A 27,799-nucleotide genomic window follows, 5' to 3' on the forward strand; every position below is an offset into this window, starting at 1 on the left:
TCCATAGCCCCACAGTCTCTGTGGTGTGGCTGTGGTTGTTGTGGTTAGCTCTGGTCCAGGGCTCCAAAGTCTAAATTTGGGCTCTACCTCCCTCTAGCTAATGGATGGAGCAGCAGGAGGAAGAAAGAAAGTGTAGGAATATTTTGCATCTTTCTTTACGCTATTCTTCTGTACCACTCAGAGTTTCTAATGCATTCTCTCATCCAGTAAATATTAGTGCCGTAGCAAAGCGTAGCAAAACATTTTGCAACAGAAAACGTTTTGCAACAAAAATGAGTTTCTTATTGGTCAAGGTCAGGTCGTTGCTCCCCGTTTCAGTCACTTTTCTTCCATTTGGTGTCTAGTGGATAAGACCTTGATTAGCCAATAACCTACAGTAATTACAAAGCATCTATCTATCAATCAGAACAACTCCATTGTGAGCCTGTTTTTTCTTTATTTAAAAAAAAATAATTAAATATTACATCATTTAACTTTACCTGTACAATGTCATGTATATGAAAATAATATTCATTATTAGAGAATAAATTACAGTTCAGCTAAATTGGAATAAAGATAACAAACATTTCAACAATTTGTAACCTTAGACCTTATAGTCCCAGCTGACATTTTGGTCAAACAATGTGTTATTCACATGGAGATGCTCTTTAGGTGGTCCTTTACATCTGAGATATGTCCGATTTTGTTTAAAGTCATTTCACGCTGAGAAAACAAAAAAATAACTACTACATCAGAAAGTACTATTTGCACAAACACCTACTAACTTGGTGCTATAAGGTTCTATCTGCAATCCAATCACACCAATGCTGGGTTGTCAATTACAAATGATTGTATGTAAGGTGATAAACTAGCGTATATATAAAATATGAACGAAGAATTCGCTACACAACAGTTCTGAGATCAGGGATGGGGAAATGTTGATGCTCAATATCTCAGAACTGAGCTTTGTGCAGATAGAACTTGATAGTGATACATCAAATCACTTCAAATATGAAAGAGCTTGAAAAGGGACTTTGCTTTAACTTCATAAGATAAATGACATAGAAATGTGACACCTCATCTTAGTTTTTCTGTGGCTATTAACACACGAACAAAAATAATATAGAGATACATATAAATAGGAACAGGTTCAAATAAAATACTCATATCGGACGTTTTTTTTATCAAGCAATTCCAGTCTTGAACTAGCAACTGCTTTTGTCAAAAAAGCCATGAAGATAGAAAGATACTCGCGATTGAGATCCTGCATTATATTTACAAACGAGATGAAATCGAGAGGGGGAAAAGAAAAGGTGAAAGGAATGCTATTGAACGTAGGCAACTGTGTTTAGAGTTTATAGAGTGCAGCAAAACATGGGACAGACAGGAGAGTCCCACGGGCATCCATTTACAGTATGTACTGTGACGGTCTGTAACTGTTTTTGACCTTCAGGCCTTCCCTCTTCTAGGAGCTAAACGGATGAAGTCAAGTCAAAGTCACTGTGATCAGAGCTCAGTTCTTCGGGTCAAAGCCTACTCAGCAGAGTCAGAGTAAGCACGTTAAAGAGATTCATCCTCTAGTCCATAGCAACTTGACCAGGCTCTAATGTAGTCAGTGTGATAAGACCCTAGACAGGTGTTCATCAGCTCTCTGGGGTGAAGTTTCCCCTAGGCCACTATAGTGTTGGAATGGCAGCCTTCTGAATTCCCATCACCGTATCGTAGAAGCAGTCCTCGTTGACCACAGAGTTCAGGCTCTGCACACTGAAGTCCCTCCCTAGTAGGCCGTTGAAGTCCACACACTGGGAGTCATTATCCTGCCTCGCCTGGCTCCCCTGCAGACTGCTCACCCTCTTCTGGACAGCAGGGTGGGTCTGTGTGGGTCTGAGGTGCTCCTGCTGGGTCCCCGTGCTCCTCGGCCCGGCCTCTTCTGTGAAGTTGAGTCTCTGGAGCTGGGCTTCCAGGGTGCTGGTCAGGGAGCACAGCCAGGCCCTCTTGCCCAGTGTGGTGCCTTCCAGACTGGGGAGGCCCGTGGAGGAGCGGCTGGGGAGCTGGGGCTCCGTGTGGGTGTCTCCTGGACCAGGGTAGGGGCCGCCGCTGGACACACTGCTGTCGTCTGAGTGGTGCTGGTGGCCTGCAGTCCTCCCGGCCTCTGATTGGCGCTGTTGTCTTCTCCAGGAGCCGTCTCTGACAGGTGCAGGCTGGGTCCTGCGGAGGGAGCCTAGGTGCTCTCTAGAACCCGTCTCTGGTAGGAGAGGTCTCCGGGTGCAGTCTCGAAGGGAGCGAAGAGCTTTCACTACACTGGCCTTATTCTCCAAACCACTGGAAAAGACCCATATATGAGATCAAGTCAACTAGGCCATGTTAATTCAAATGTATATCTTTTGTAGTTTTCATGATTAATAAAACATCCATTATCGCGGTCAGTTTCATGTAATCTCTCACCTGCTGCAGAGCTGGAATATGGTCTCTGGTCTCCCCTCCACCTGAGACTTGGTGTGGACCAGCTCCCAGACACAAGGGTTCTCTGTCCCTGCTGTGTTCCCCAGGCGGACCTGCACTGCCGACACTGGGATGAGCCAGCGGAACTTGAAGGGGTCCAGGTCGGAGCGTGACGTGGTCTGTAGCGCACAAAGAAGCCAAAATGTACACGCGCATCAGAACTTGTGCGGTATCCATTGTACAACATAACGTTATCGGAAGAAGTGTGTTTGAGCAACGTGAGACTCACCATCCTCTTCCTCATCTTGCTGCTCTCACGGTACACCAGGATCACTGCTCTCTTGAAAACTGAGGACAGAGGCAGGAGCGACTCGATTTGAGTCCGACCGTTCTTGATTGTTGTAATAAAGATGCAAATATTGACATCATCCTGTCCAGTAATTCTGATTCAACTCGTCATTGGAAAAAGCCCCACTCACCGAACACTGTCAGTTCAGGGTCTTTCCTCATGCGACACAGGGAGGGGAGAGGGTTGAGCCACTTTAAAGAGGAGTGGATGAGGAACTCCCCCATGGAGATCTCTGTCACCTGGAGAAGAGAGAGGAGGACACTTAGTCCGGGAGGCTGGTGGTGGAGGGGTTTCCTCCAATGAACTCACTCTACAATCAGTACATTCATATCGTTCATACAATTACTTGAACTAACAGAATCAAATATTCGTATCATCGAGAAGATATTACTATAGTTTCATTTGGCAGTTATGTGTGGTGGTGATGACTGTACCTCTTTCTCAGGGCCACTCTGCTCTGCCACCAGCTGGTCAAACACAGTTCCGTAGTCCTCGTAGATCTTCTGCATCTCATTGATGTGGCTGGCCACCTTCTCCATGGCTCTCAGGGCCTCTGATGGATGGAGACGGGTCGACACACAGAGAGGTGCACGTCAATAGAGCTCACCCCTAACACACCAGACAAACCTGGAAAGACTGCTGTCTGTGGGTCTTATGGTTTCTCTGTGTTTGTGTGTGTGTGTGTGTGTCTATGCGGGCTCACACATAAGCCATGACATATGTAGTCCTACCTGTGAGGTGGCTGTGCTCCTCGCTTTCGGGGTCAGTGAGGGAGACCAGCTCTCGGAGCAGCAGTGGGTACTTGAGCACCCTCTGGACTGGCTTAATGAGGTACGACTCCAGGGTGGAAGAGTGCTGCTTGGTGGGGTTCCTTGCTTCCAGGAACTCCTTGAAAGCCCGGTCCGTCTTTGCTGTAAACAGGAAATGAGGACTTAAAGCAGGCTTCGATGCAGGCATTGATTGGCTGCCTTTTGCACTGGCTTTTCAGATGGCATTTAATGAGCAGGGATATTCAGGTCTACTGTACATAAGGTAGGCATCAGCCTTACCTCGTTCCAGAACCTTCTGGACTTTGATGTGGTTGGCACAGAAGCCGCTGTAGAGCTTGAAGTGGTCGGCATAGTAGAGGAAGGAGCCGCCCAGCGAGAAGAGAAGTTTCTGGATGCAGAGAGAGAGAAAGAGAGAATGCTTGCTATTCACGTCCTGTGAACATCAAATAGGCCTACCGCTGACTAACTCTGCAGTCAGTAGGTTAAGTAACATCCTGTTGATAAAGCTTGAAGATTTTCCACTAGACCTCGAGGCCGCATCCCAAATGAAACCCTATTCCCTATAAAGGACACTACTTTTATGACCACAGCCGTGAGCATGCAAAACATTAGGAACACCAGCTCTATCCATGACAGACTGACCAGGTGAAAGCTATGATACCTTATTGATGTCACGTGTTAAATCCACTTCAATCAGTGTAGATGAAGGGGAGGAGACCGATTTAAAGAAGGATTTTCAAGCCTTGAGACAATTTGAGACATGGATTGTGTATGCATGCCATTCAGAGGGTGAATGGGTAAGACAAAATATTTAAGTGCGTTTGAACGAGGTATGGTAGTAGGCACAAGAACTGCAACGCTGCTGGGTTTTCTTTCACGCTCAACAGTTTCCTGTGTGTGTCAAGAATGGTCCACCACCCAAAGGACATCCAGCCAACTTACAGGCAACTGTGGGAAGCATTGGAGTCAACATGGGCCAGCATTCGTGTTGAACGCTTTCGACACCTTGTAGAGTCCATGCGGCAACGAATTGAGGCTGTTCTGAGGGCAAAAGTGGGAGGGTGCAACTGAATATTAGGAAGGTGTTCTTAATGTTTTATACACTGTGTAAATGGAATAATGTGCCATTTGGCACGCAACCCCAAACTCATGGGGACTCTACCTTGAACTGTTCCGGGGTCTCCAGAGAGCTGAAGTTGGGGGAGGAGGCGATGCGCTCCTCCAGGGTGTGTAGGAACACTCTCTGGAAGTCCAGCATCTCAGGCAGACTGCCAAACAGAGACTCCATCTAGTGGAGGGAGGAGAGAACAACAATTAGAAACGACCCAGTGGACAGAAGATTCTTTATTTTTAGAAACCCTTTTTTTAATCTACTGTGAATAGAAAATTCAAATGCCCAAAAAGTACAGGATAGAAGACGGGAAGAGGTTTACAGCCAATGTAGCGGAGGTGGTTGGGAAACACGCTCATGTGATGGTTAGCATTGTCTGAGATCTGACCACTTTTTATTCCCTGAGACCCGGGTTCCAACCCTGGTCAGTCACACTAGCATACAGCTTGCTAACAAGCCATAATTCAATGTTATCGTATTTAACACGTGTTTAGACATTTTACACGTATGTCTTTCCATAGTGCCCCCTTCGTGCTCTACCTCGTCGTGGCTGAGGAAGGTCTCACTCTGTAGAGGGGTCAGGTAAATGTCAAACAGACAGCCCAGGTCCTAAGGGACAGACAGGGGAAAACGTCATTAGACTGTGACGTCATCGCTATCAGACTATTACACCATCGCTGTCAGAGAAATCCTCATTCTCCTCAGCCTGACACATGGACGTTAGAGTAGCAGGTGGTAAACATACATTACACTCAATGCTACGAGAGATCATTAATAAACAGGCACTTAGAGACCATTCATTACCGTTAATAAAGAGAGACCATCAATTTGAAATCCCCGGAGAGGGCGTTCCAGCGCTCTCTCCGATGAGGCAGCAGAATGTGAGTGATCAGGACCCGTATTCATTGTCTCAGAGCACGATTGCTGATATAAAATCAGATCCCCCCTCTGTCCATTCATTACCATTTCAAATGCAAAACTGATCCTAGATCAGTACTCCTACTCTGGGACGCTTTGATGATGCTCATGTATTTTAAATGATTTAACAAATAATTGTACAAATGACAGCAACACGCCGAATTACAAGTACAATTTACAATGGAATGATGAAATATGAAGGATTTTAAATATGACAAAAAAAACATAAATATGGCCAAGTATGTACCTTGACGTAGGACTTCTCTGTGTCTACCAGTTCCTGTATGACCTTACGGAGCCTCTCAGAGATAGACATGTGTCTGGGGCAGGGGGGCTTCTGGACCTGTGGCCCGAGGGGCTCCATGGAATAGGGGTTTCTCTGGCCCTCTACCACCACCGCCCCACGGCCCTCTGGGAAGGTCTGGTACAGCGAACACACCGTCTCCACATTCTGAAGGAAACAGAAGAGAGACGAGTTTAGCAGATATTCTCATTTCAGCTCTGAATATCAAATGACTGCCCTTTACTCAGGGGTGTGACGATTACAATTCAGCTCGGAATCTACTGTAACAAGCACCTAATCTTAAAGGGGAATATCACAATATTTTTTTTGCATCCTATGACACGTTGCATCATCATGATGATGTGGATGGAGACACTTTTCTTCTTAAAAGTCCAATATCTTGACAAATTGACTACTGACATGCAAAACATTTTGGGACTGTATCAACAGTGGACCAATGAAAAAAATACCAAAATATCGTTTTTGAATGAAATTCCCCTTTAATAATCAGTCAGTTTAAATCATCAACCCCTTGTGTAGTATAAGAGGGTGTCAAACCACGCCCTCTGTATTTATGGAGAGGCAAAGAGTGCAGAGGGTCAGGGTCTACATCCCAAATGGCAACCTATTCCCTATATAGTGCACTACTTTTGACCAGCACACTATAAATGGAATAGAGTGCCATTTGAGATGCATCCCAGGTTTAAGCCATAGGGCTCTGGTCAAAAGTAGTGCACACTATTGGGAATAGGGTGTCATTTGGGATGCACACATCATCTAGGAGTTTTAGATATTTGTGTTATTACCATAATGATTCAGCCAAAATGAATCAATTAAGATTAAATTAAAAAATACTTATTTTGTCAACAATTTTCCACAAGACATGAGAGAGAGCGTCTAACAGTGAGGTATCAAACGAATAACCTGGTGTCAAGTTTATGAACAAGCAATTTCCCATCACGTACACTTTCACGCTCTCAAAGAAAGTTGGAGTAATCAGCGGTGAACACACACACGGGCCGAGGCAACCCTCAATAGCAGATTAAACAGATCGGAACCCCCGCCATGGCTTTGTTCATTTGCCATCACAACGTCTCCTGTCAGGCTATAATAAAGTGCTGACACACGAATAAATCCCCTTGGTTAGGACTATTGTGCTGCGCTGCAATCCAGCTTTAAAATACCCTCTGAACTAGAAGCAAGGTCGGACAGAGAATGGGAAAAAGATTCTAAGCGTTAACATTTATGGGCTTATTAACTTCCCGTAACATTTGCTCTCTGCGTGTCTCACATGAGCGTGTAGCCTATGCATCTTATACAATAAGATGTTATACAACAATAATCTACAATAAGATCGCAGCAGTAAAAACAGTGCATTCAAAAAAGCTCTTGTTTCTAGGCAACAACATCAAAGCAACCCTAGTTACAGCGCCCATGCATCACCAGCGCAGCTCAAACACAGAGCGAGTACAGTACAACAATAACCACGATACAGAGAGACACCACAGTACACTAGCTACAGTACTACCAGCAGAGTGATCCCGTCGGCTGCCTGCTCGCAGGCTACGCAGGAGGCCACCTCGTCCAGCAGTCCGGCCAGCCTGTCCTTCAGGGACTGCCTGAGAGATGGCAGGGTGAAAGTCCCAGGGATGAAATCCCCCACGCCCACTTCCACCTCACCCTCATCCTCCTGGGGCAGCACCCAGCACATAGCCCTGGTTGACAGGGCCACCCGGGGCTGCTTTCCCGGGGTGAACCTCTGGCTGTTGTTGGTGGAGCTGGATAGAAACAACATGCTACATGCCAGGCTGGGCATTCTGACCTCTGCTGGTAGCCATTAATCCCTGGAAATTCCCGTACTCTCCCTCTCTTTATCTCTCTCTTTATTTATGTCACTCTCTCTGTCACACACACTTAAGGAGTAAGCCTGCAGTTTGTCGTACTACACCTCTCTCTCTCTCTCTCTCTCTCTGTCTCTCTCTGTCTCTCTCTCACTGTGTCTCTCTCTCTCTCTCACTGTGTCTCTCTCTCTGTCTCTCTCTCTCTGTCTCTCTCTCTCTGTCTCTCTCTCTCTCTGTCTCTCTCTCACTGTCTCTCTCTCTCTCTCTCTCTCTCACTGTGTCTCTCTCTCTCTCTCTCTCTCTCTCTCTCTCTCACTGTGTCTCTCTCACTGTGTGTCTCTCTCTCTCTCTCTCTCTCTCACAGTGTCTCTCTGTCTCTCCCTGTCTCTCTCTCTCTCTCTCTTTCTCTCTCTCTCTCTCTCTCTGTCACACACACTTAGGCAGTAAGCCTGGATTGGATTAGCAGTCTACTCAGGGTCATGTGTGCTGACAAGGCTTGAAGTGTCTATGGGCTTTAGGAGCCTTGGAGGAGGCAGGGAGGGAGGCATTAGCTGGCTGGGAAAGACATTTGGCCGAGTGGATTTCAAGTGAAAGCAGAGAAAGGGATTTATTGACTTCGAGTAATGGAGGATATTGTCTTTGAAGCAACTGCCTTCAAATCTAAAGGACATGACAGACCAATATAAATGTCAGTAATGTGCAGTGGGTGGCCATTCTATCGCCTCTGACCACACAACATCGGCCGCCATTTTCTGTCCATTACGCAATGATTCTACATGTTGAATCGCCACCATTCGTCGAACCCCTAAGGCAGTGTCATTTGATGTGAATGAATTCCTGAAGTGAGGGACTCTTCTCTCTCAGGCCATTGTTCTACCAGAAGAGTCCCTTCATACTTCCAATAGTTGTTGATACCAGTTGATATTGTGTGATGATGTTGTTGTCACCTGGTGAGGCCATGGCATTGCAGGTGTGTATGACCTGGGCTGGAACCTGAGACAGTACTCTCCTAGCACCTCATCTCATTTTAGCAGATGTCCTGATCGCCAACACACGGCACGTGATCAAACACACCACTCACTGCTCTTAAACCTCCACTGACACACACACACATTGATAGATATTACTGCACTGCTGGAGCTAGAAACGTAAGTATTTCTCTGCACGCTGCGATGACATCTACAAATCTCTCTACGCGACCCACACACACACTCCAGGCTCTATTTTCACAAACCTAACACAATGGTAAATCTCTGGCGGAAGCACCATAGGTGCCAGAAATATGTGTCAGAAATATTTTTTTGCGGTTTTCACAGCGGGAATTATGAGCGCAGTAGCTGGTGGTGGTGTGAAAGGGCTGGGTTTAGATGAATAAATACATTGGCGGCGTGACGAGGGCTTGGCCACTCACTGGCCAATCAACTCATTTCATGGCTTAATACTGCATGCCGTTGTCTCATGTTCTGTAGGTTATTGACAGGCTTTTGCATTGTAATCAACTCCAATTCGGCTCGGGGTACAGACTATTCTCATCATAGTCCATTATGGATTGATACTACAGTTTATTAAATAGCAGAGGCTGCAGTAACTAGTAGCCTAATAACAGTCAACAACAAAAAATCTGTGTTTGCTCAATATGTTTGGAGTGTTGAAATTGGTTTTAACGAGTATAGTTCTACATCACACTTCTCCTCAAATAGAAAAAATACTAGGCTCCCGTAAATTTTATTGCATGTGTGAGGCACGTTCTCAATAAGCAAGATATAGCCTAGGATATGTTTGAATAATTTGAATATGTTTGGTGGAGTGAGTCTTTGGTGACCAGACAAGAGGCGCTCTTTGGAAATGGAGATGGATACCAGCCAAATGGAGTATTCACTGCAGGTAGGGCTATGTGAATTGTTCACGCAAAAGCATGATGGCAAAAGCCTCACGAGTGGACCATTAAGACACCTTTGATTGATAGTCTACTTGGCTAACGCATGGCCAGGATAAGAAATTCACCCGACGCATTGCTGTTGAACCAGCTTTCGTTACAGTAGGGTAAGGGTAGCCAACTAAGGGTTTGTTTTTTAATCAAACTAAACAAACAAATATTGTTACAGGAAAATAACTGAAATGTTTCTCAATAGGGTCACCAGTATCAGCTCATCTCTCATTCCATGATTGGCATATGGACATGTAGCCTACATGAGGGGTTTTAAGCACATCCCAAGTAATGACAGGAGCTGGCTAAAGTAATGTATAGAACAAAAGGGGATGTTCTCTCCAAACCCTTTATCGCTACTAGTCTTGACTAGCCGACTTAGGTAGGGTAACAAAACAGCCTTCATTGAGAGGAGGAGGGGAGGCGTTGCTTGGTTTTTAAATCAAATGAAACGAAATGGGAAAAAACAACAATACAAGTTCTACGGGCACAAAAAGCACATCTCTCTTGTCCCATACGCATATACAGATGTAGGATCTCCATTTGATCACTCAGTTGTTGTTGAAAATGTTCCCGCACAGCAGGAAATAATAACGTGTAGTCTATTCAAGGTTTAAAAAGGCTTCTAAAGTTTGTCATTTCCACTTTAAAATGTCAGACTTGATTTGCCCTAACGAAAAATTGATCAACCCCTACAAGAAAATGTCCATTAATTATAATTCACATTTCCTGTTATTTTTTCTGTAGTAGCAAACTGGCTCAAATTTAGATCCTACATTTGTAGGCACTGTATATCACGGCTGGATAGGCTGCGCTTCTGCTGTCAAAATCCATGCCATAACCAACCACGTTACCGCTAAAACCAGCTTTCGGTTGGTCTTAAAATATCCCCACCAGCGCATACTGAAATTGGCACTTTTGGCGCACGTTTTTAAGGACACACCTCCGATATTGCCACCCCTTCCACCTCAGCGCAAATGAGTTCATTACAAGACAGGTAAATTACCAATCCCGGTGGACGTGTTTAAAAATGGCAGAGTGCCGGGTCGAATTTACTAACGAGCATTTAATAATTGCGCTGGCTTCATGCCAGCCGAAAAATAGAGCCCTCCATTTCACCTGGCCGAGCTGCTCCATCTCATCGGCAGGTCGTGGCTGTTGTGACACCTCACCAAAGGGAGACGCTACGGAGCTCTCTGGAAGCTCCTGGGGCGGTGGCATATCTGAGAGAGAAGCAGACAGGCCAGTATGATCAAATAGATGGAGTAAAGGAAACACACACACAGTAACCCCCCCCCCCCCCCCCCCACACACACACACACACACATATCTACAGGTGCTGAGAGAGAAGTCCTGGTTAGACCACTGTAGGCAGTTTTACAGGTTAAGTCCATCTGACTGGTGTCAACCACCATTGATCTGGCTTCACTACAAGCCCAGCAGGCAGGAGCAATTCATTTGGCCTCCTCTCCCCGGGGTCTTGAACAGCTTACTTGGCATCACACCAACAGGAATAACAGTGTCATGCTTTTTAAAGTAAAAACACACGCACGCGCGTATGCACTCACACACATCCTTACACCGCACACATAAACACACCATTAAATCAATATTGCGTAATGTACACAAGACAATGATGATTGTCCTCCCACGGTGTTATAAATAGCATGTGGCCATTCCAAACAATAACCGTGCTGTGCTGCCCAGTGAAATATGCCAGCTCTCTTCTCATTTTCTTAATTGAATCAACATGAGGCATTTTAATGTCTCCACCCAGGCCTAAACACCCTGCAGCATTGGCTGGGCAAGATGGCATTCCCCTCAACATGATGTGGCAGACACACTGGCTCTGTGCTACAAGATACAAAGGCTGGAGAACACTTTGGCCTGAGGCCCTCTAGTGGGGGAAAATAAAACTTTTACCCGGTGAGAAAACACAATGCCCTCCAGACAGTAAACCAAATGTAATGCGAAATTAGGAACAGGTTAAAAAAAATAATCTAGTAACTCAACAACACCTGCAATTTCCAAAACACAACATATTTTTTTTGTCTAAAGAATTGTATTTATGGGAAGGGATGGTATCCTATTCTCTATTATAGTGCACTATAATTGACCCGCGGTCTATGGGCCCTAGTCAAAAGTAGTGCACTATAAAGGGAAGAGTGTGCCCTTTGGGAAGTAGCCTGTATCAAGACAAGGTGAAAATACAAAGTTGTAGTCTCTACCTATAGGCCAGACACAGTGGCTGGGTGGTGGTGGTGGTCCTGGCTGCCAGGGGTCACAGTCTGGCCAGACAGAGGTGTGATCGCCAGGGACTTGCTCCTCTCGTCTGAGCAGTAGGTGGAGGATCTGGTGGTTGAACATCAGGTGTATCAACCCCAGGTCCAGATTGGACACACTGGTCCCATTCAGAACCAGGATCTCATCCCCCGCTCTCAGACCTGAGGGAAGGACAGGAGACATCAACCAACCTGACAGTTATCTCCTCAAAGTGTTGACCACCATGGCCTCTTTTTATATTAGAACGGGACTCCATGTCCTTCTGTAAGTTTTTATAGATGGAAATGTATGGGACAGATGGGATGGATAGAGCATAGAAAGTGAGATGCGAAACAAGGGATTGAACCGCTTTCTCCAGGGGGAAATGTGTGGTCCGGGTGTGGCAACACTACCACTAGTCCAGTCCCGGCATACCACTACTGTATGTACTCTTAAGTAAAATGCGTCAATACTGTATTTTTCTGTCTCTGATACAAAGTAGATATGTCAAATGTATTCGAAAGATGAATTGAGGTACCTTCAGTGGAAGCCAGTCCCCCTGGGTTGACCTCACTCAAGTAGACATGGCTCTTCCTGGCTCCGTCTACATGGCCTGTCACAGCAAAGCCTACAGGCGATAGAGATCAGAGGTTAAAACAGAGTAACACATGATATTATACTGTAATAACACAACCCAAGAGTAAATGTGCTCCTTCCTGCAAACACACACACACACACACACACACGATCCCCATTCCACATGATTCCTACTCACCAAAGTCTACTGCTGTGTCAGGGCGGGACAGTTGTACGGTGAAAACATTGAGTGGGAAGACCTCAAGCTCTTCATGAACCTGTTCAGCAAAAAGCACACAGAAGATTGAAAGAGTACTCATCACATACCTCAATGTACTTACTAAAGAGGCCAGATATCACTGAAATTATATTCAAATAATGGGTGGATTATGGTTGAATCTTGAAATGTAGCAAGTTGACTCAGTATTGACTCAGAGATAGTACAACGAGTGACTAAATCAATGAATGAATGCTTGTATCAGTGATTGGATCCTGCTTTTCCCATAGGTACTATACGGCCGGGGCCTCACCAGGTCTCGTAGTGGGTCTGTGGGCGCTGGGGAGAAGGTCTCTGTGTCCTGACCCACCAGCCTCCTCACACGCAGGCAGTGCTGGCTCGGGTCCAGGTGCCGCTCCTAGAACAAGATCCAAGAGGATGAGTCCGAGTGCGTCCCAAATGGCTCCCTATTCCCTATGCAGTGCACTACTTTTGACCAGGACACACTGAGGTTACATCCCAAAATGCCACCTTATTCCCTACTTAGTGCACTACTTTTGACCAAAGCCTGACTAGTGCCCTTAGGCCTCTGGTCAAAAGTAGTGCACTATATAGGAAATACGGTGCCATTTAGCCTCAGTGTGTCAGATATCTTCAGTGCCTTCAGCTACGGTAGCTAGCTAACGTTATACCCCGACTGAACCTGTTCCCTATCAGCTAAAAGGATGCCGTGAGAGAACTTTCTACGGAGGGAAAGCATGAATTATTGAGGTATCAAGAGCAATTAAACTAGTATCTGTTCCGTACCACCCTTACAGCAATCTTCTCCTATCATTTCCTCTTTGCCTTTAACAACCAATCACTGGAGAATTCACGGCGAAATGCTGACATGGGAGTTATGAGTTAGGAGAGTGTTGAAATGTATTAATAATTAGGCGATAGATGCAGTATGCTTACCTTACAGGCCAAAGATAGCATGTCTGATACGAGGAAATCGGGTTTGATGTGCAGAGTAACGCTTTGGCTGTCAGGCATATTCACACAGACGGGAGTTTCCAAACTGCTGTACCAAGGGTTGCCTTCAGGTGGTGCTATCAACTGCATTTTGGCAAGAGCGTCCAATCTCTGTTAGACAAAGATGGAGAATAATGATGTTTATTTCGGTTTCTTAACTGATAATACGTTCTTATATTAAACAGGTTACTAAATAATTATGTCAGGAATGTAACATCTCTCTTGGCAATGTTTGTGAAAAGTTGTGTATTCTGGGACGTCTGCCCCATGATGCAAATATTTATACACTATGACAAAAAAACTTTCATTACATCTGTTAAAAATCTATCAGTCAAAGATGTTTAATTAAAACACCACAAAACCCCCAATCTCAGCTGACGTACGGGTCTATTGAACTAAAGTCAAAAGACAGTGAAAGTACATAGCAACAGGTCTGTGAAAGGGGAGGTCGGGTGGTGTCTCCCATTCACTGATAGGTGTCCCCATTCACTGGCCGTACAGAGGGATTAACACCGGTTGACAATAGAATTCTGGGAGAATAAAGACCCTCCGTCGGCCTAACCCTCCCCAGCCCCCGGACCCTCGAACTCGGCCGCCTCACGCCTGCCTGTTTGCATGGAGCAGTGTCATCAGATCAGCATGCCGTTGAGACAGCTGTGCTAGCCCCGACCCTGTGTGAATAGAAATACCCCCACCTCCATCCCCCCACCCTCATTCTCCCCTATAAAAGGATTAGTCTGAGGCTGAGATTGATTGACTACAATACTCCTTGAGTACGTCCCGAATGGCACCCTATTCCCTATATATTCCCTATATAGTGCCCTGGTCACTATGGGCCCTCAGAAATAGTGCACGCTATAGGGAATAGGGTGCCATTTTGGACGTATCCCGCCCTTGCACCTGGTTCTAGTGCAAATTTAGGGGCAGTTTTAGGAGACTTTCATCAACAAAGAGGAAAAGTTTGACGAGGCCTGACAAACAGGATTGAGTAGGTTACTTTCTAAATATAATCTGTTACAGTTACTAGTTACCTGTCAAATTGTAATCAGTAACGTAATTTTTTGGATTACCCAAACTCAGTAACATAATCTAATTACTTTCAGTTCATTTTGGATTACTTTCCCCTTAAGAGGCATTAAAAGAAGACAAAAAGGATCCATCAAACGCATTTGGTGTGCCATACTGGTCTCTGACTTGTGGTCAGACTCACTCAGGTGGAACAAACTTAAACGTGTGCCTTTTTTCAATGCGGAGTTGAACGTCATTGAGAAAACAGAAAGGTGTCATAATGTATTTTTGTCGCTCACAATCATCCTTTCTGAATTTAAAAGTAATCCAAGAAGTAATCATCTAGTTTTTCAAAAGTATCTGTAATCTGATTACAATATTTTCACTGGTAACAACTGACTAAAGGTATTTTTTTTGTAATCAGATTACATGTAATCGGTTACTACCCAACCCTGCTGACAAATGTATCCATGACAACCTAAAGTTATTATTGAATAGAATATTTTAATGCAGTTACCTGGTGAATTATGATAAATTAGCCATATTTCCACTGGTTGCAGGAAATTATGAGGTAACATGTTAGGGGGAAAAATCCGGACAAAGTGCTTACTGTACCTCTGAGGTGCAGTGGTTGGGGATATGGCCAGCAGGCACTCCAATACTTTGTCCTTCAAAAACCTGCAACATGGGAAAAAAAGCACATGCACATTAAGCCTACTCAGTGACTCAGGAGAAAAATGCACCGTAAAAAGAACTTAACTCAGTCTATATTTACAATGTAATACATTTAATTAAAAACGATCTATCTAAAACCAAAGGCTTTGATACTATTCTGATCCAGATTGAGGCCGAAATAAGACTTGGAGGATCCATGGGAAGAAATAAGGGGTTTGGTGATGCTGAAATTACAGGCCTGGCAGTGAGGCAGATGGAACGGCCCTCATCAGACTGGCGAGGATGGAGACTGTCTCCTCTCCACCCAGATACCAGTCTGCCCTCAGCAGAGATACCGCTACCAATACCACCGCACTCAGCCCACCGCCAGTGGCAGGCAGGACCACCACAGAGACAAGGGGTCGTGCCGATGTCAACAAATGCCAACAGCTTACTGGAACTTAACAACAACAAACTCAAAATGCACACAAAATGCTTGAGACCTGCATAGTTGCATGATTTTAGTCATTTTCCATCTTTACCTATTCTGTTTCCAGAAGAGGGGGTTGAGTGACACTGATTGACTGACTGACTGACTCCTCACCTTGACATCACAGCTCTCTGGAAGCAGTAACAGGGCTCTTGAAGTGACAAACCCCCAATCACCCTACAATAAAAATACATTGCTGGGCTGGCGGAGAAGGGGGTAGAGTCCCTTCGGTAAATGTGGGGCTGTAGGACGTTTAGTGGACGGCGCAGTGGTTTACACAGACCATCTGTTTGTCGCTGCTGGCATGCTGCAGCTTGCAACAATTAACCACATGTGGCTTCCAGTAATGTCTGTTCCATCTCTGTTCCATTGAGTGGTCTAGCTGGCCTCTCTATAGGGAGATTAGACTTTCTCTGACTCAGGCTCATAACAAAGAACTTGACTGCTCGGAAATCTCTCCCTATCTGCCCCACGAGTAAGGAGGGAATCATGTACGTATTTGGGCACTACATTTGACCTGTGTACAGAGATCTATGGACCGTCATGGTATATGTGTGTATTATATTAGATAGTGATGGTTCACATTAGACATAATATGTATAACCATGGTATACAGTATGTGTGGTATTACAGCGGTGGTTCCGATTATTACCCAGACACCCCTGGGCATTACCAACGTATGCTGTTAAGCATATGGATATGCCATGTGAGTACACAGACGCCAGGCATGCCTGTGACTATGACTGTGGGATGTATCTTTCAGAATGTCAACACAGCGCATGTGTCAGGGGGGTGACGTGGGCTTACCATGTCTATCTTATTATCCATCCCATTATACAATTACAGCCAGTCTGTCTAATGTAATGTCACACTGGACAGAACTAAACAATGATGGGAGAGCAGAGGGGCCCAGTGTGGTTTGTCCTTCACTGAAGTCCTAGGGATAAAAGATCCTATCAACATCCCAAAATAGACTGCTCTCTGAGTGCTGTTTATCAACCAGAGACAGAGACAGGGCCAGAGCCAGGGGGGTGGGGCTTGGGCTGGGATAGGGGCTGGGTCTGGGGCTAGCTCTGGAACAGGGGTTGGGGTAGGGACTAAGACAGGGCCAGTGGATGGGACAGAACTGGGACTGGGGGCTGGGACTGTTAGAGAGACTGACTTGACTTCAATGACTGATGAGAATTTCTGCAGGTTGCCCCTGACCGGGGAAAACAAAACATCTGCCTCACTCATCACCTCTATTTGGAATGTTCCCAAACAACATAGAGGAAAGATAGTTTCACGACGAGCAACCCCCTGTCTCCCTCCCGCTGGAAAATTTTGTAAGTTCAACTCCCTCCGTCTGGCTAATTTATGGGTCACGGCTTGTGAGGAGTCAGACAGTGCTTAAAACGCATTCCACGAACCAACCCGCTTCTTTTTCTCTGATGGATTTATCAAACATGCTCTCTGTTTAAAACAGAAGGGCTCCAGAAACGTGCCATTGGGTTGGGAGCCAAGAGGTCCCTTGTAAAGGACTGTTTAAAAGGAGAACAGGCAAAAGGCAAACGACCAGCACAGATCTTTTCCCAGTTGATGGTTCAGTTCACCTAATTAAGGGGGGTGGTTGTATGGAGGTTGTAGAAAGGTTGTAGGGCGGTTGTATGGACGTTGTTATAGGGAGTTTGTAGGGCAGTTGTAGGAAAGTTGTAGGGCGGTTGTGGGAAGGTTGTAGGAAGCTTGTAGGAGGCTGTAGGGAGGTTGTAGGAAGGTTGTAGGAAGGTTGTAATGATGCTCTAGGGCGGTTATACAGTACCTGGGACACGGACTCCCTCTTCTCCTTGCTGCGTTTGGTCAAGCTGTCCAGACCCTTGAGGGAGGAGAAGAGGCCCCTCTTACTCCGAGCCCCTCTGGAAAAAGATCGGCAACGTCTCCGCAGGGTCGCCTCGTCACGGGTGCAGATCTGAGAACAGACATTAAAGACATCACTTCTGTGGTTAGAGACTTTAAAGAGCCCAAGACTCTGTATTACAAATCTGACCAGAGAGCACGCTGATGTTTTCTTATCATAGTAAACATAGTTGGCATTCAATAACATTGCTTAATTAATTGCACCTAAGGGGATAAATAAAGGTGTTATCAATGGAACTGTTCCAGAGAATGTGTGAAATCCAATGTCCCAAGCTGAGGGTGGATATGGATGTAAAGCCTTACCAGGGCATGAAAGGAGGAGACAGAGAAGATCCCCAGGCGTCCCAGAGCGGTCTTAGAGGGGCGTCCTGCCACGGCCAGGAGACTCTTGGGGTTAGGGAGCTCACTGCCCTGCAGGCTGGCCAGGTAGCATCGCATCCGGAACAGATCCATGTGGAACTTCTCCAGGTTCTGCTCCCACTGCTGGATCTGGGGAGAAACAGACAGGACAGGCAGCCAGGGTTACACCACAGTACATAGGGTTACAGTCACCTTCAAGGTCACAGAATGGCCTCTCCACCCTCTCATTGACAAAGAGAGACCAGGCAGGGCAGGAACAGACTCACAAGTCACAGCCAGAGCCATTTAGAGTTTGGCCAAGTTTGACACAGTTCGCCATGATAGCGCCTTCTTTCCTCAAATTTTTGGTGATGTGACCATACCAGAGCACCTCTATGTGAGGGTGACATGGTGACAGAATGGCCTCCACCCTCTCATTCAGAAGGGCGTCTCCAACTACAGAACGAGCCACACGTCTAATTGGAGCGACATAATCACATCTAATCACCCTTATCTCTCTCTCGCGCTCATTTCCCCTCTCTTCTCTCAATCCCCCGTTCTCTCTCTCCTTCACAGAGGGTGAATGTGTTATAACAGTGTCATTGTTTGTGAGATGAGGATTTAAATCTAGAGAGGAGGTTTAAGAGGTTCACTTCAAATGGCAGAGAGAGCTAGTATCACTTTCAGAGAGACCGACCGCCAGACATCAAAGTGGCCGGTGGGCCTGGAGATGAGATGAGACCAGCTGCTGTAGAGCTCAGTAGAGGCTCTGGGGGTTTGACCCCCCCCCCCCCCCCCTCTCATCTGATTACCCCACAAACTGGGCATGATGACCGACCCCCCCCCCCCCCCCCCTCCTCCTGTCCTGCCATTAAGAAGAAAGGACACCTAACTACCCCTAATGCTGCTCCGGGAACCACTGCTGTCTGTAAACACATCAGCATTTGGTTTGTTACGCTATAAAATATCCCCCTCATCTGGGTTTCCCATTACAACAGACTTCTATGAGGAGTGGATAGAATGTGTTGATGGTACTAGTCTATTAGACTGAGAACATCTGGAATAAAAATGTCATGGTGGCAGGGAACTTGGGTCGGAAAGCTTAAAACTCCAGTTTCAACAAATGATGCTGCCAACACATATAAGCTCATGTCAATATGTTCCACAACCACAAGGAAGGTTGTTATATCGTAATGATTTTTGCCATTACATGGAGGTTGTAACTCGCAGACTATGGACAGAAACAAGAAGATGTCATGCAGGTGTTAAATTATGTATGGTTCTACAGGAATAGAATAGTCTGGTTTGCATTGGAGCTGAGACACTAATGACCTAATAGGCCAATTTAACTAACTGCTTGTTTGAATGGCTCAGTCTAAGGGTGGCCCTTGATCTTAAGACCACGGCCATTTTACCGAACTGGCACGAAGGGCACGTGCACGAGGCCGCCGACCTCTAGGGGGCCCCCAACCAATTTTACGGGTCTCTCTGACCCATGGCAAAAAGTGTAGAATAGCAGGAAATTAGCTTTAAAACTGCAACATTTTCCTCATAGTCTCATGACAAAATATGTAGAAAAGTATTATAAAACTGCACATTTTTTCTAAAAAAATAAATAAAAATGTATCAACATTTTGTGGGGGCCCCTTCTTAAGACTCACACACACACACACACACACACACACACACACACACACACACACACACACACACACACACACACACACACACACACACACACACACACACACACACACACACACACACACACACACACACACCATTTTGTATTGTTATCCTTGTGGTGACCAAAGAATTGATTCCCATCCAAAATCCTATTTTCCCTAACCCCTAACCCTAAATCTAACCTTAACCTTAACCCTTTAACCTAACCATGACCTTAATTCTAACGCAAGCCCTAATTGTAACACTAAACCTAACCCCAATGCCTAAAATATATTTGTCTGAATTTTCCTCGTTTTACTATCCTTGTGAGGACTTTTGGGACCCACAAGGATAGTTAAACAAAAACACTCACTCACACACACAAACAGCCACTAGACCATTTCAGTGCCTCACCTGGCTCTCGATGGCCTTCCTGTTCCTTTGGTCACTGATGACAGACAGCTGTAGCTCAGCCATCTTCTTCATCTTGCTGTCCATGTCTATCTTCTGCAGCAGGGCGCGGGTCTGGCACCTCAGTAACCGCACCGTGTCCTCCTTCCCCTGTCTCTTAGCCAGCAGAGAGGCGCTGGCAGAGTGGATGGCCGTCACCCAGTTCTCCAGGTCTGTTTGATTGGCAGCCTGCGGGGAGGAACAGGGCTAGATGACACAGTGCCACGGTTGGGCGGGGGGACATGGGGCCAGGTGACACAGTGCCAGGCCAGGGGAAGGGCAGGAGAACATGGCTCTCATTTCCCGTCTTTCTTTCTCTCTTCCCAGACGCCAGGGATCCTTAAGTGCCGGACAAAAGCCCGTTTACATGTTCGTGACTACGCTACAAAGTTTCACTCCCCTCATTTTCCCCCTCGTTGCCATGGTGAGTTGGGTAGATACAGCCCTGCAGTGTGATTTGTGTGTCTAGTAAACACTTGGTGAATGAATCAAATGAACGTTACTCTCTGGGAGGAAGGTGTTTTCAACGTTTGTAAAACTGAGTGCGAAGAACATTATAAAGAGAGACAACACTTTCCCTCTCAAAATGTGGAGAAAAAGGACAACAACCCTACTGCCAAACAGACACACAGGATGCATGCCAAATGGAACCCTATTCTCTACACAGTACACTGCTTTTGACCAGGGCCCATAGGGCACTATATAGGGAATAGGATGCCATTTAGGGCGCACCTATACACGACTGGTCTACTCAGACCAGCCAGTAGGAATGCTTTTCCCAACCCTACCATTTGACCCCTTCATAGAACGTATGACAATAGAGCTCCAAAGCTGACAATGCATCCAGACAGGACATAACCAATAACCAATATAGTCATTACCAAACAGCAGCACATTTCCATCCTAAAAAGCAGACGTTCAGCCCAGTCCATACTTGTGGTTGTCCCATAGCATATGGAGTCGTTCAAAAGCAGAAAACCCTAGAATGTTCCCTCTTACTCGTTCACACTGTGCTCAACGAAAAAGGGATCAACCTACACAACAAAACAAGAGACAAGCTTACAGTATTGCAGTGTCCGATTTGTAAAGACTGCATCAGAAATGGCGACGTACTGCCGACCTCAAACAACAATGGTGAATGAGGACCTCCGTGACGAGTGCCTCCGTTAACGGCACAACGGTCTGTGTAGAACTAACCTCGTCCCCAGTCTATTCCACAGGCACACACGGGTACTTCCGAGCTTGAGAATCCTGGTGTGCGAGCCTAGGGTAGAACGTACCTGGAACAGATAGACGTCTCCGTAGGCGTTGCTCAGACAGAAGACGTTCTCCTTCTTGGGGTGTTCGGGGACGGCCTGGACAATGCTGTCCTCGGCCAGCAGGGCGTAGCGCGGGGACAGCTCCTGCTCGGGACAGCTGCTTTTCCCATAGGTCTCATAGAACAGGAGGGTACACCCTGTATGCACCAGGGATGCGAGGAGGTTTTAGCTAAGACACAGCTCTAGAAGCATATTGTGAGACAATGACTCAATGTCAACAATAGACTTGTAAGGGGACTACCTACAGAACATACAGTGCATTCGGGAAAGTATTCAGACCCCTTGTCTTTTCCCCAATTTTTCATCAATCTAAACACAATACACCATAATGACAAAGCGAAAACAGGTACAGTATTTTGAAATTTCAGGACATGTATAAAAAATATACAACAAAAATACCTTATTTACATAAGTATTCAGACCCTTTGCTATGAGACTCGAAATTGAGCTCAGGTGCATCCTGTTTCCATTGATCATCCTTGAGATGTTTCTACAACTTTATTGGAGTCCACTTGTGGTAAATTCAATTGATTGGACATGATTTGGAAAGGCACACACCTGTCTATGTAAGGTCCCACAGTTGACAGTGCATGTCAGAGCAAAAACCAAGTCAAGGGGTCAAAGGAATTGTCCGTAAAGCTCAGACAGGATTGCATCGATGCAGGGTACCAAAAAAATATCTGCAGCATTGAAGGTCCCCAAGAAGACAGTGGCCTCCATCATTCTTAAATGATAGAAGTTTTTTGGAACCACCAAGACTCTTCCTAGAGCTGGCCGCCCAGCCAAACTGAGCAATCGGGGGGGGGGGGGGGGGAGAAGGGCCTTGGTCCGGGAGGTGACCAAGAACCTGATGGTCCCTCTGACAGAGCTCCAGAGTTCCTCTGTGGAGATGGAAGAACCTTCCAGAAGGACAACCCTCTCTGCTGCACTCTACCAATCAGGCACATGACAGCCCCTTTGGAGTTTGCAAAAAGGCATCTAAAGGACTCTCAGACCATGATAAACAAGATTCTCTGGTCTGATTAAACCAAGATTGAACTCTTCGGCCTGAATTCCAAGCGTCACATCTGGAGGAAACCTGGCACCATACCTATGGTGAAGCATGGTGGTGGCAGCATCATGCTGTGGGGATGTTTTTCAGCGGCAGGGACTGGGAGAGTAGTCAGGATCGAGGGAAAGATGAACGGAGCAAAGTTTAAAGAGATCCTTGATGAAAACCTGCTCCAGAGCACTCAGGACCTCAGACTGGGGCGAAGGTTCACCTTCCAACAGGACAACGACCCTAAGCACACAGCCAATACAACGCAGGACTGGCTTCGGGACAAGTCTCTGAATGTCCTAGAGTGGCTCAACCTGATCGAACATCTCTGGAGAGACCTGAAAATAGCTCTGCAACGACGCTCCCCATACAACCTGACGGAGCTTGAGAGGATCTGCAGAAAAGAATGAGAGAAACTTCCCAAATACAGGTGTGCCAAGCTTGTAGCGTCATACCCAAGAAGACTCGAGGCTGTAATCGCTGCCAAAGGTGCTTCAACAAAGTACTGAGTAAAGGGTCTGAACACTTATGCTAATGTGATCTTTCCGTTTTTTTATTTGTACGAAATATGCAAAAATGTCTAAAAACCCATTTTTAAATCTGTAACGTAAATCTGTAACGTAACAAAATGTGGGAAAAGTCAAGGAGTCTGAATACTCTCCGAATGCACTGTACAGTATATAAAACAAAATACATGTTGTAGCAGATGCTGTTCTGTTAACCTTTATTTAACCAGGTGTTCCCATTATGGTCAGAAGACTTCTTTCCCAAGGGGGACCTAAGATGCACCCCAAATGGCACCCTGTTCCCTTTATAGTGCTCTAGGATTCTGGTCAAAAAAAGTGCACTATATAGGGAATAGGGTGCCATTTGGGACGTAAACCCTATTGGCTGTATGTAGCACAGGTTATTTCGAGCAAGTGCCGGTAGAAGGAGGAGGGAGCCCTACCTTTAAGTGTGACCCAGTACTGCCTCCACTTCCTACGGGCCACCAGCTCCAGCTTCCTGTCCTTGTGCAGGGTGAGGATGGGTTTGAAGTAGAGCCAGCCGGCCCTGCGCACCACCCCCTGCTCCTTCTCAAACAGCAGGTCCAGCTGCTCCAGGGAACCCAGGGAGCCACTGCCACTGCTCTCCCCCTGCTCTCCCTCTCCTATTCCCCCCCCTCCTCCCATCTCCTCCTCCTCTCCCTCCTCCGAGGGCTCAGTCCGCTCCGGCCCACTGTAGCGTCCCGTCTCCAGCTCCTGCATGAAGTTCTCGTAGACGTTCTGACGCAGAGCGTCACTGTGGCCCTGTTGGCCCTGGGTGTGGGTGTAGGTCTGGGTGTGGAGGGGATTCCACAGTGTACCAGTTAACTGGGAGCTAGAGTTACCTAACCCAGGGTCCACTCCACTGCTAAAGCCCTCACTGGTCTCACTACCGTAAGGCTCCTAGGGAGAGAGAGACAGAGCAGGATGGTTGGAGAGGGAAAAAATGAATAAATAGCTTGCTAGACCTTAAAAAGACCCGTAAAGTTGAATGATCGTCTAACAATATGGCAATATCAGGGAGAGAGCCATATTCTCATGTATTTCTCGATTTACCATTTCCTGGACAGGATGCCATGATTTTCTGTTTGTATTAGGACAAAATATGAGATGTATTGTGAGATACTCTAACATGATATAATACAATCATACCCTGGAATGTTGCCGGTACGAGTAACAGAAGACATGGATATTATACAGACCAATCTAGAGCAAACATTCTTGCGACTTGGCCTTGGCTTGTGCTAGCTGGAATCGCTCATAGGAGCAGGAGTCTACCCAGCTAGCACATTTAGTTACTTGGAAGTTGTGGGAACGTACGTTTTTGGTTTCCCATTGGTTCTGGGAGTGAAAACAATACGTTTCCTGACTGGTAAAACGGAAAGTTCTAAGAAAGGAAGTGAACATTTTGCCTGTTCTGGGTTGCAGGGAGGTCTCGGGAACGTATTACTATAGTTCCCTGAACATTTTCCTGGGAGGTTTTATTAACGTTCTGAGAACGGAAATTCTAGGTTATTTGAAGGTAATTAAATAACATCCCGAGAACATGTTTCAATAAGACTTTTAATAGCACTTCTAGCTTAGGTTAACTGTTTTGAACTCTAAACACAGAACACATGGAAATGAATTTGCTTCAGGATTAATCATGCAAACACATTTCAATTTTAAAATGTGGCACGGCGTCAGTGAGATTCAAACCGGGATCTTCTGTTTTCTATCCGTGGAATTAGTCGATGCCAGCTACCCCAGCAAAGGGTTACCTGTCATCCACATCTGGTTCCGAGGAGCATTTCCCAGAGACAAGGCCTACCCCAATCTATTTAATAAAAATGCCATATTGCATTCTGTCTTTGTTGTCGATTCAGTTAAGGCTGTACTCGATATAACTGAAATTCCCACAGAAGAAAACATTTTCTTAACGTTCTCTGAACTGTTTTCGAAAATCCCAACGTCAAACCAGTTGGAGAACGTTACCACAATTGAAATGAAATGTAACCATGTTTGAACTTTTAGGAAGTAATGAAATACCAATGTAATGTTCTCCAGCGGCAAAAGGAGAGGGGAAGGTTTCCTTTCTGAACCGACATCATCGATCTTTGAAATCTTTCCCATGTAAATATGATATAATTCTACACAAAGTCTTAGGGAGACTGGCCTATAGTCTTACATAATATCTGTAAAAATTATATAAGGTTCTGAAAATGTTCCAGCGGGTAACTATTGTTAGAATAATTTCTTTTGTGGTGCTTTTTCCTTTCATAGTAGTGTTAATCCCAATGGCTTGATTTTGTTTATTACAGAACAAGCTACAAAAGTATCTCCAAGGATCCAGTCTGTCAGATAAGTCTGAGGCTATTTAGGAGCCATAGGATGACGTGTGACAGAGAGACATTCATGTGGCACTGCTGTCAGACTGGATTTAAGAGCCAACGGCCATCAGCCAATCACGTTGACCAAAACAACCTAAACAATGAGATTACCACCACACAGACTCAGCGAGCAGTCCTATCGCATCTCTTCGACAACTGGGGACACGTCATATGATAAAGAGTCTACACTACATGCCCAGTCTTCCCTCCTTCACTGTGTACCCTTCCCTCCTCCCATCCCCTCTTTCCTCACCTGTAGTCTTCTTTTCTTCCTGCTCAGACTTCCCGTCCAGTCGCCGAGGCGCCTGATGCGGCTCTTCAGGTTGTCCTTCCTGCTGTTACCGACCACGATGGCGGAGGGCTCGGTGGCCACCATGGCAGTAACCCTCCTGCATGGCAGCGTGCGACTGTGAGAGGAGTAGCGCTGGTCGTACGACCCCGAGCCCTCCTCCTGGATGACCGCGTCCAGGGTCAGCAACGAAGTAAGCGACCCCCGTTGCTGGGGGACGTCCTGGAACTGAGCAGTGGGGATGACAGCCGCCACGCTGGGGTTAGAGTAGAGGTCAGACAGGGACACAGGAGGGGACATGAGGCTAAACGGACTCTTCTCCGGGAGAAGTATCATGGAGTCCCCGATGCCACTGTCCTCAGTGCGGCCCGAAGAGCAAGTGTTATACCCGTTGCTGTTAAACCCTCGGCTTGTATATTGACCATTACCATCCACAGTCTGGAAGAGGAGGCTGGGGTTGAACCCCGGGGAGATGTCCTCAGTGTGGGCGGATGAGAAGGTGTTGAAGCCACAGCCCGTCTCCTCGGTGCGAGTGGAGGAGTAGGTGGTGTAGCCGCTGCTGTTGTCCCCCGCTACGGTCTGACTACAGGTGAACACATTGTCGTTGAGCTCCGTGGGGTTCCCCCAGGGAGAGTCGTACCAGGAGCCCTCGGAGCTCAGGGAGCTGCCCTTGCTGGTCTTAGTCAGAGAGGGCTCTGGGGCGGCTACCACAGGGTGGCTGTGGCCTGACAGATCCTGGGGCTCCAGCGACATTCGCATGGCGTTGGTGAACTCAACACGCATGCTGCCGTCCTTACGGAGAAGCACCTTGGGGCTGCTGCGGCTCTCTAGGGGATCCCTGTGCTCACACGGAGAAGTCCTCTCGGGGGTACGCTGTCCATTAGCCCTGAGACCGTTAACACTCTCCCCACTACTCTCCAGGTAACTGTAACCGGTATGACAGACGTTTTTCCTGGTCACTTGGGAACTGTCCCCTCTGCCACACCTCTGTGGAGAGATGGGCTTCATCTTGGCTCCCGGGGGCCCCCCCAGTCCCCTGCCCTCCTTAGTGATGTGGTGCTCATAGTGTTTCGAAGAGCCATAAGGCTGGTTGTGAGTGATCTTGTGCTGGGGCAGGCAGACCCTCCCTCCCTTGCTTCTGGTTCTGTATCCCTGGCCGCTCCCCTCGCTGCCCCTCCACCAGCTATGGGGGGACAGGGCCTCCTCTTTAGTGGAGTAGAACTTTAGAGAGCAGGATTTGGATTTCCCAGGGACGTTAAAGCTGCTGTACTGGCTGTCAGTGTTTCCCATTCTGATCTGCTGGGCAGAAGACAAAACATCAGAATGAGAGATAATCAAGACAGGATGTATTTCATTGTAATGAAAAAGGAATTTGTTGTTAACTGACTTCCCTGGTAAAAAAAAAAATGATAGGAAATGAACTCACATCAGGTTAAACAAAATAAAATCACATAAAGACAATGTTAAATAAAACAAAATGAAATCACATAAGGTTAAATGAAATGAAAGCACATAAAAAACGATTGTACGCACACCAGCTGTAAAGTTATCTTACCAGTTGTGGTGTCTGTCCTCAGGACAAACTTAGATACTACTCTGCATACTCCTATGGGTTACGTCTCAGCAGCGCTAGCTAGGCTCTATGTCATTGTGTGATCTCTTCAGGACTGAGCACCTCTCTCTCTCACACACTCACACAGCTGCTCGCTCTCTCTCTCTCTCTCCCCAACTCATCTGTAGGGAAACAGAGGAGGGAGGGGCTTCGGTCAGTTCCACACACACAGTCTGCCTTGTGTGTGAGCCTACTGTGGTTAGAGCCCCACCCCAAATCTAAACACCCCTTCTTCCTTGGCTTGGCCATCCCCCCACTCCACTCAGCCTCCTTCCATGACATACTGCTACTGAGCTGCCGAAGGGACCTTTTTAAAAGCAGACTTCATTCTGTCACATGTTTATTTTTGGTTCTCAGGAATTCTGAGCAATTTTCTCTTCTTTAAAAAAATAAATAATCCTCCACTCTAAAGACTGTTGAGTTGAAGTCATCAGACAAGGCTATTTGGAGAGTCACCAC

The 27,799-nt window shown here is 46.3% G+C and overlaps 1 protein-coding gene across 1 annotated transcript; it reads right to left on the bottom strand.

The window, feature by feature from the left end:
• Positions 1 to 424: 424 nt before the first annotated feature.
• LOC120019628 (T-lymphoma invasion and metastasis-inducing protein 2) lies at positions 425 to 27,365 on the bottom strand. Its single transcript, XM_038962980.1, is given in 24 exon segments — positions 425 to 2,301; positions 2,425 to 2,600; positions 2,711 to 2,769; positions 2,901 to 3,009; positions 3,205 to 3,323; positions 3,502 to 3,681; positions 3,820 to 3,928; positions 4,703 to 4,828; positions 5,192 to 5,260; positions 5,817 to 5,879; positions 5,881 to 6,020; positions 11,849 to 12,064; positions 12,421 to 12,510; positions 12,658 to 12,736; positions 12,989 to 13,093; positions 13,633 to 13,800; positions 15,313 to 15,375; positions 17,640 to 17,786; positions 18,038 to 18,223; positions 20,153 to 20,377; positions 21,469 to 21,644; positions 23,496 to 23,973; positions 25,693 to 27,024; positions 27,284 to 27,365. Coding segments are annotated over 23 exon segments (5,055 nt in total). The 5' UTR covers positions 27,019 to 27,024; positions 27,284 to 27,365; the 3' UTR covers positions 425 to 1,655.
• Between the last annotated feature and the right edge of the window lie 434 nt (positions 27,366 to 27,799).

Source organism: Salvelinus namaycush, chromosome 24 (genome assembly GCF_016432855.1).
Source record: "Salvelinus namaycush isolate Seneca chromosome 24, SaNama_1.0, whole genome shotgun sequence".
Classification (NCBI taxonomy): Eukaryota; Metazoa; Chordata; class Actinopteri; order Salmoniformes; family Salmonidae; genus Salvelinus; species Salvelinus namaycush.